The following is an 8,407-nucleotide window of genomic DNA, read 5'->3' as shown; positions in this document are numbered from 1 at the left end:
GCTAACAGCCGCTGCCGCCCGGCTAGCAGCCGCTGCCGCCCGGCTAACAGCCGCTGCCGCCCGGCTAACAGGAGCACTGGAGGCCGCAGCGTGGAGCTCCGCGGGCCGGGGGCCGCTGACTCTGCCCCGCCGGCTCTCAGCAGCTCGAAGCCCCGGCAGACCGCGGCTCTGTGCCCGCTCACTCACCTGTGATGTAGTCGAAGAGCTCCGTGTCTATCTCGGGAAACTCTCTCTTCAGGATGTCTACGTACGTCGCCATGATACCCGGCCCTGGACACTGCCGAAGTGCGCATGCGCCAACAAGAAACAGCGCTTAGAACTGTGGGGGTTGGAGTTTCCGGGGGTTTATGACGTCATAACCAGACTAAAAATAATTTTCCTTCCTATCTTTTTATTCGCTGTGCCACGTGAGCTGTTTGACATGTTTTAAATGTGAGTTTAGTTTAATTAATGTATAAACCGCCAGTTCATCACCGAGAAAAAACTATTTGCTTTAGGATTCCTGTTAACTAGATTTTTGTTTGAAACTTTGGGAACTACAAATAAATCTTCACAAGGACACAATTTTCAGAGTATTACTGTGCAACAACAGGAGGTGTACTAATCTAACACAGTGAAATATTTTAAATAAAATAATATTTTTTTCTGCTTATTCTAGTCTTGATAAAAATCCACACACAGTACTGATCTCCATCAGAGACTGTATCTGACAGAACGGATCTGTATGAGTCTAAAAACAGGATATGTAGTTTAAACAAGGCGTCTGATTTTATGTAATTTACAGATCAGAGTGAATTACCACCGTTATGTCGATTGTAATTACACAGTAATTTATATAACATGATATACTGTAATAGCATTAGGAATAATACTCAGCACGATTGCTGTAGTATCCTAGGTACAGTAGTACCTTTATTCATTATGCAGTGGTTTATAAATATGGTGTCAATCAGCAGGTTATTTTACAGTAAAAGCCTCAACAACTGCTCAGTCTGCTCCCGGTGGGCGCCTGCAGCGCGCATGCGCAGCTCCAGCAGCCGTTAGCAGTGCGGGCTAACAGCCGGAGTGTGTAATGGCGGCCTCGGTGTTGTTGGGGTCTGCGGAAAGCACCGGACTCCACTTCACGGTCGGAGCCGGCGGCAGCTCCGGGACTGCCCTCATAGGGAACGCTAACGGACTGGGCCAGGCAGGTCCCGCGTCGTGGAACCGTTCTCTGGAGCGGGCGCTGGACGAAGCCTCGGTAACCGGGTGTGTGAACCTGAGCGGCAGGAAGCTGAAGGAGTTTCCCCGGAGCGCTGCCAACCACGACCTGACGGACACAGTCAGGGCCGGTAAGTGAGCCCCAGAGGCGGACTATCCTCTGCTGGGTGCCCTCGGGAATCTTAGAGCCGTGTTTTTCAGGATTTAACTGCCGGGAAAGTTGAATTAAACTTCCAGGTTTCTGGAGAGGATGATGGAAAACCAAACTGGCCGGTGTTGTGGTAAACTTTGCATCCCCGTAAAATAACGCCCTCCCGCCGATCCGTTTGGGCGAATTTCGGTCCAGCACCAGTACCAGCACAGTGTTATAAATAAATCAGGTTATTAGAGGCTTGTCTGAGTCGAATAAAGGTCGTTTTTGAGAAGAAGTGCGTGTTGGAGGAAGCTAAAATAACATCCGCTAGCTTTAGCAGGTACAGCAGTTTTATATTTAAACCTGTTTCATATAAACTAGTTCCAGGCAGATGTGGTAAGTGGTGTAAATGTGTCCTAACAGATGTGAACAGCGTCTCGGCTCTGGATTCTTGTTTTTCCGTGTGGAGATGATGTGTAGCCTCCTGGCGGAGGCGGAAGGGTCGCTGTATTTCCGGGGTGACAGTTTGCGACACTACACCGGTGTAGCTTGCTAACACCGAACCAGGCTGATAAAACACCCCGACACCGTGGGTTCTGTAAGCTCTGCCTGTTGCGCTGGGTCAGGGTTCGGTTCTGGTTCTGGTGCTGGATCACCGGGGGACGGTGGACAGCCTCACCCAGCGTATGACGTCAGGAAAGGTGCAGAGACACCTGTACGGCTTTGTTTTGTTTTTAACGCTGTGGTCGCTCCGCCCCCCGGGACGTTGCTGGGGACGAAACAAACAGATCAGCTGATTATCGATCGGTGAGATTCAGGTGATCGATTATTCCTCACAGGGACCTGACAGGAGGTGAAATCAGACGGTTCAAGGCCCACATCCAACCATCATCCAACCTTCATCCATCCATCCATTTATTCACTCTTTAAGCAACAACCCTAAAACTACAATACCCATGAGCCCTCGCTACAGGCTGGTGTTCTGGTTCCAGTGTTTGACCCTGCAGCAGGAAGTGATCCTGGCGGCTCGGGACACTTCCTGTGTTCGGTGACGGGCGAGTGAGCATCACCGGCGGCTGTGGCAGAAAGCAGAGGTTACCATGGTGACGAGTTCTTCCTGCTGGCCAGGTGCTCTGATAAATATAGAGCGTGTGGGCTCGCTCCGTTTCCTGTCAGTGCTGGAGGTGATGAAGAGTTTGTTCTTTAGACGGAGGAGCAGGAAGAGTCTGAGATGATAAAATGTGACGGCAGCGGGAACGCTGGGAGTCGGAGGAACTGACCGCAGCTCACTGAGGCAGCTAAAACAAAGAGAACTGTAGCTAGAAGCTAAAATGAGCAAAACAGCTAAAATTATCATAAGGAGACAGGAGCAGAGCCAGTTCGCTGAAGACAACAGTGTTTTTGAACGAGTTAAAAAGATCTCACCGTACTTCTGTGGGGAAAATGTTTTGTAAATAAAGTTAAACAATTAAAAAAGCATAAAAGTTACAAATACTAAAAGTCATCTTCCTGATCGAGCTGAACTTTCTGATACATGAAAAGTTGAAACAGTTTACAGAAGCAGCTGGAGTCCAAAAACCCTCCAGAAGAAACCTCAACACCAGCGTGTTGGGGATGACTCTCAGCTACTACCACCAAATGCAGCTCAATATCAGTGACATTACCTGAGTTATAGCCATGTTTGTGTTTCACAAGGCTGCTTAGCTGTGGCGGCCATTTTAAATCTTAAAAGAGGTACATCTTTAATTTCTGCCTGAGTTTAATTAAAGTCCGTCCACTGGGTCATGAGATATTTTGCTAACAGACACATGGTGGGCAGTGAAAGGACTCCCCCGGTGAACACAGATCATATTTATCTTCTAAAGACGAAGATTGTTGCAGAGATGTTGTGTTGACAGGTGTGAGCGCAGGTTAGGGGTCCAGCATCGGTTACCGTGGTAACAGAACAGAACTGGGTTCCTGACACTAAAGTTACCTGGATAAGACCCTGAACCCTGTCCGTGTCCTCAGATCTGTCTCGGAACCGCCTGTCGGAGCTTCCTCTGGAGGTCTGCGTCTTCGTGTCTCTGGAGTATCTGAACCTGTACCAGAACTGCCTGAGGTCTCTGCCTGACAGCCTCCTGAACCTGCAGGCGCTCACCTACCTGAACCTCAGGTGAGTCTCTCACACGCAGGCTGTTGGGTTCAGATGGTACCATGTGGTTCTGCAGGCAGAATCAGAACCTGCTGAGGAAGTTTGGTGTTCTGACCTGTCTGTGTGTCTCCCGCCCTGCAGTCGGAACCAGCTGTCGGTTCTCCCGCCCGTCCTCTGCAGCCTCCCCCTAAAGGTTCTGATCGCCTCCAACAACAAACTGGTTTCTCTGCCAGAAGAACTGGGTCAGCTGAGGCTGCTCACCGAGCTGGTCAGTATGTGATGAGTTCTCCATCGGTCAGGTTATTTTTAATTTACTGACCACCTGTGGGTACTGACCACCTGTGGGCACTGACCACCTGTGGGTACTGACCACCTGTGGGTACTGACCACCTGTGGGTACTGATCACCTGTGGGTACTGACCACCTGTGGGTACTGATCTTCTGGTTGGCAGGATGTGAGCTGTAATGAGATCCAGACGTTACCGTCTCAGGTGGGTCAGCTGGAGGCTCTGAGAGACCTAAACATCAGGAGGAACCACCTGATCCGGCTGCCTCCAGGTACACACACACACACACAGATCAGTCAGGAAGTGATACAGAACCTCAGGATGGGTCCGGATCAGAACCTTTCTCCTGTTTGTGTTCAGAGCTGGCCGAGCTTCCTCTGGTGCGTCTCGACTTCTCCTGCAACAAAGTGACCTCCATCCCCGTCTGTTACCGACGCCTCACACAGCTGCAGGCCATCGTCCTCGACAACAACCCGCTGCAGAGCCCACCTGCACAGGTACGCAGGAAGTCCGTGTGCAGTACCTGGCGACGGCCTCCATGCTGCTGAGGCTTAACGCTCTGCTTCCTGTCTGCAGATCTGCATCAAAGGGAAGGTCCACATCTTCAAATACCTGAACCTGGAGGCCAGCAAGACGACACCAGAGCTGCCCGAGTACGACAGACGACCTCTGACTTCCTGGTCTGACCTCACCGCACACACACACACACACACACACACACACACACACACACACACTGCTCCTTCAGAATAAAAGCACAAGTTACTGACTGCAGCTTTGTCCTGTCAGTGTTGATGATGCGTACGCCGGCCGGCCGTACGGCGCGCTCGACTCCGGCTTCAACAGCGTTGACAGCGGAGATAAGAGATGGCTGGGAAACGAGGTCAGATGTTGTTTTTAAGCTGCTGCATTTATTTAAAAACACTTTACGCCAGTAAAATAATTGTATGTTTTAGACTCGATCATGGTCAACCTGAACAGGTGTTTGTCTCAGATATAAACTGTGTGTCCCACCTCTGTCCCCTCAGCCTTCAGAGGAGCTGTCAGAGCTGCCGAGCAGAGTGGCCGAGATCAGCAGAGACCAGAGACGAGCAGGACCCGCGCTGCATAACGGGACCTGTGAGAGTCTTTCTCTGAGCTCAGCTCCAGGTTCACATCTGTCCGGCCGGGCCTTCATCTTCTCCTCTGTCTGTCTGCAGATGTGGAGCTGGAGCAGATCGACTTCATTGACAGCTGTGTGGAGGAGGAGGAGGAGAGGAAGAGTCGAGGAAGAGACAGCAGCAGCCTCAGCTCTCAGTTTATGGCCTACATCGAGAGACGCATCACTAGAGAGGTAAGAGCAGGTTTTTCTGTCTGCTGTAAATCTTTTAGGGCTGTCATGGGGATCACGATTCTTTGATGCACCTTCTTCACTCACTCGTAAAAATAGCTTCTTATTTAAACCCCTCTTACTTCCTGTCTGTGTTCTCAGGGTTCTCCTGTAAAGCACAGCTTGTCCCGAACAGAAGACACAAAGAGACACAGCAGGTACAAACAGTCACTCAGTGTAGATTCTCAGTCATCCAGGACATCCAGGACATGGCTAATCCAAATAAAGGTTAAAAACAAAACAAAAACAAAAGTGTGGACCCTCCAGGTTTGCTCTCCGGATGGAAGCTGAAACATCTTCAGCTGCAGAAAAGTCCACTTGTTTCATTTTGTTTTGACCTTTTTTTGGATGGTCCACATTCATCTGGATGTCCTCACTTCCTGTCTAACTTCCTGTCTGTCTCCTGTCTTACAGGAGTGTGGTTGATGGTGTAGTGGTGCCCTCTAGCTCCCACAGTCAGGTACCACATCCCAGCTGACTAACAGAAAGCCTCTGAGATGAACGGCTGCTTGGGAACCAACGATCTGTTTTTTCTGTGTCTGTCCCACTCAGAGAGGAGGTTCTGGTTCTGGAGGTGTGGAGAGGATGAGGAGGGAGGCTCAGCTCGCCGCTCTGAGGTACGACGAAGAGAGGCAGAAAAACCGCTCTCTGCAGAGAGACGCCTCCAGCTACCCCCCCAAGGTATGACCTGTTTAACCAGCTGTTTACCGGTTTAACCAACTGTTCACCAGTTTAACCAGCTGTTCACCTGTTGTAAACTGCTGGTTACTGTTTAACCAGCAGTTTATCTGTTTAACCAGCTGTTCACCTGTTTAACCAGCTGTTTACCTGTTTAACCAACCTTAAACCAGTTTAACCAGCCCTAAACCAGTTAACCAGCAGATGTTTACACAGGCTTCCCTCAGGTGTCTGTCGTTGTTTTTCCTCCTCCTCTTACTCTTCACGTCTTTGGTCAGGTTTGATAGAATCAGCTGTGTAGCCCCGCCCTCTTCATTTAGACCACGCCCTTCAGCACACCTGTTCACCTTCATGTCTGTGAGTTTTTAATGTTTGTGTGTTCAGAATGTCTACCCCTCCAGACGCTGCACACACACTGATGACTCCGCCCTTATTATGGTAAGACTTTGACCCCGCCCCCTAAAAAGCTACTCTTAAAGCAGACAGTTTTGTTTCAGGTGGACTCTGTGTCCACACCTGTCCACCCGTCACTCCTTCCAGTCCTTTGCTGTTGTTTAGGCTCCGCCCCACCTGTCCTTCTGAGCATCAGGAGATAAAACTCATACAAAGCAGTAAAGTTTAGTTTAGTTTTCTTTAATAAGAAATAACTCGGGTGTGGTTTGGTTGGAGGTCAGATGAGCTGTTCTGAGAGGAGCTGGACCTTCAGCGCTCAAACGTCCTGCGGTTCATGAAGGCAGCTCTGCAGCTTTCAGAGATGATTGGTGCTCAGCAGCTGAGATGAGTCACTGCTGTGGGTTTGGGAGAAAAGATGAGCGCAGGTGTGTCCAGGTGTGTCCAGGTGTGTCCAGGTGTGTAACTGTGCTGTGTTGTGTCTCAGCAGGGGGAGGACAGAGCCGCTCTCTCTCCTACAGGTAAGTCCAACAACACGACTCGAAGATCAACCCTCGCTTCACTCGGACACGTTTTCACTCCCATCTTTTTCACTCCTCTCAGCCAATCAGTCGCCTTCTTACCCCAGCTCAGGGGGCGGGGCCTCCTGTCGGTCAGCCAGCGGCCGTCCAGAGAGCTTCCTGTTCCGCCTGGGCCAGAGAGAAGAGAAGAGGAAAGGTGTGTGCTCTCTGAGGCTCTGTGATTTACCTGTCAGGTGTGCAGTGTGTGACTCCTCCCCCTCTGCCCTGCAGGTGATACTGCTGCTGCTGCTGCGCCTCCTCAGAGCCGGGAGGAGGCTCCTGCAGCTCCTCCTTTGCTTGGAGAAGATGCTGAATTGGTGGAGCAGCTCAGAAAGGTGCGTAGCCCCGCCTCCTGCACCTGTCCAGCTGCTCTGTGATTGGTTCACCGACCAGCTTTCTCTCCCCATCCAGAACATCGAAGTCCGTCTGAAGGTGTCGTTGCCTAGCGACCTGGGAGCAGCTCTGACAGACGGGGTGGTGCTGTGTCACCTGGCCAATCACGTAAAGCCACGATCCGTCCCCAGCATCCACGTCCCCTCCCCCGCTGTGGTGAGTGTCTCTGATTGGACGGATTGTTGCAGTCGCTGGCGCCGACAACCGGCTGATGTCTGCGTCTCTGCTCCCGCAGCCTAAACTCACCATGGCCAAGTGTCGCCGCAACGTAGAGAACTTCCTGGAGGCGTGTCGCAGGATCGGGGTTCCACAGGTAACACACACCTGAGTGACAGCAAGGAGAGAGAAGAAAGCTGGGCTTGTTCAAACCCGATCAGATCATCCTGGATTAACCTGCGTCACCTGCTGCAACAAGCCAGGTTTAACTAATCCAGCTGTCTTCATAAACCCCAGATTAACTGATCCAGACATGAAAATCAGAGTTTTATCAACTTAATTGATTAACTAAGCCTGGCTGTTAGCCTGGTTTGGATTAACTAAGCCTGGCTGTTAGCCTGGTTTGGATTAATTAAGGCCTGGCTGTTAGCCTGGTTTGGATTAACTAAGCCTGGCTGTTATCCTGGTTTGGATTAATTAAGGCCTGGCTGTTAGCCTGGTTTGGATTAACTAAGCCTGGCTGTTAGCCTGGTTTGGATTAACTAAGCCTGGCTGTTAGCCTGGTTTGGACACAAAGTGTCTTCAAGTTGGAGGAAAGAGGAAAGTTTCGTGTTACTGAAGCAGAATTCAGGTTAAGTTTAAGTTTAGTTATGAAGTTTGGATTCAGGCTGAATCTTTGAAATCTGGAACTAATGAAGCTTCTTCTTCTAAACTAACAACTTTCTTTCTCCTCTTTCATCATTCGTTCTGTCTCACCGTCCATGTCTTATCCTCCACCGTGTCCATCTCACCAAACACACTCAGGACCGTCTCTGTTCAGTGGGGGACATCCTGGACGGAAAGGGGGGCGGGGTTTATGGGACACTGGACGCGTTGCTCACCATGGCTCCTCTTCCTGTTAGACCGTCCCTTCAGGTCCAGTTGGCTGGCTTCGCCCTCTTTTACCTGTCCGTCATGTCGGCGCTGTGTGCCATCTACGTCCACCTGACACCGCAGGTCTGAGGACGATGTCTCCAGAACGCCACAGATGTCCTCTAATAACGTCCTTCACAAATGTTCTCTATGAAGGTTCTTCACAAACGTTCAGCGTTGAGCACAAATGTCCTC

The 8,407-nt window shown here is 50.6% G+C and overlaps 2 protein-coding genes across 7 annotated transcripts in view; one reads left to right on the top strand and one right to left on the bottom strand.

Annotated features, from left to right (window-relative positions):
• abcf3 (ATP-binding cassette, sub-family F (GCN20), member 3) overlaps positions 1–320 on the bottom strand; it is a 5,269-nt gene extending 4,949 nt beyond the window's left edge. Inside the window, exon 1 of the mRNA XM_037974547.1 lies at positions 187–320. Within this exon, the coding sequence (XP_037830475.1) occupies positions 187–259 (73 nt within the window). The 5' untranslated portion in view covers positions 260–320. The remainder of the gene's footprint in view (positions 1–186) is intronic.
• A 708-nt stretch (positions 321–1,028) lies between these two features.
• lrch3 (leucine-rich repeats and calponin homology (CH) domain containing 3) overlaps positions 1,029–8,407 on the top strand; it is a 10,585-nt gene continuing 3,206 nt past the window's right edge. For 2 of the 6 annotated variants that reach the window (XM_037979654.1, XM_037979658.1), the window contains exons 1-18: positions 1,030–1,331; positions 3,344–3,488; positions 3,609–3,735; positions 3,920–4,025; positions 4,115–4,251; positions 4,331–4,434; positions 4,544–4,637; positions 4,783–4,873; positions 4,954–5,087; positions 5,226–5,281; positions 5,538–5,583; positions 5,676–5,804; positions 6,186–6,239; positions 6,679–6,712; positions 6,795–6,908; positions 6,983–7,086; positions 7,163–7,300; positions 7,380–7,457. In XM_037979654.1, the coding sequence (XP_037835582.1) occupies positions 1,073–1,331; positions 3,344–3,488; positions 3,609–3,735; positions 3,920–4,025; positions 4,115–4,251; positions 4,331–4,434; positions 4,544–4,637; positions 4,783–4,873; positions 4,954–5,087; positions 5,226–5,281; positions 5,538–5,583; positions 5,676–5,804; positions 6,186–6,239; positions 6,679–6,712; positions 6,795–6,908; positions 6,983–7,086; positions 7,163–7,300; positions 7,380–7,457 (1,950 nt within the window). In that variant the 5' untranslated portion in view covers positions 1,030–1,072. Of the gene's footprint in view, positions 1,332–3,343; positions 3,489–3,608; positions 3,736–3,919; positions 4,026–4,114; positions 4,252–4,330; positions 4,435–4,543; positions 4,638–4,782; positions 4,874–4,953; positions 5,088–5,225; positions 5,282–5,537; positions 5,584–5,675; positions 5,805–6,185; positions 6,240–6,678; positions 6,713–6,794; positions 6,909–6,982; positions 7,087–7,162; positions 7,301–7,379; positions 7,458–8,104 lie in introns of all 6 variants that reach the window. The other 4 variants (XM_017404876.3, XM_017404875.3, XM_037979657.1 and 1 more) reach the window with 4 other exon arrangements.

Source organism: Kryptolebias marmoratus, linkage group LG2, assembly GCF_001649575.2.
Source record: "Kryptolebias marmoratus isolate JLee-2015 linkage group LG2, ASM164957v2, whole genome shotgun sequence".
Taxonomy (NCBI): domain Eukaryota; kingdom Metazoa; phylum Chordata; class Actinopteri; order Cyprinodontiformes; family Rivulidae; genus Kryptolebias; species Kryptolebias marmoratus.
Note: the sequence above shows the minus strand (reverse complement) of the source record. Positions and strands in the feature narration are given on the sequence as shown.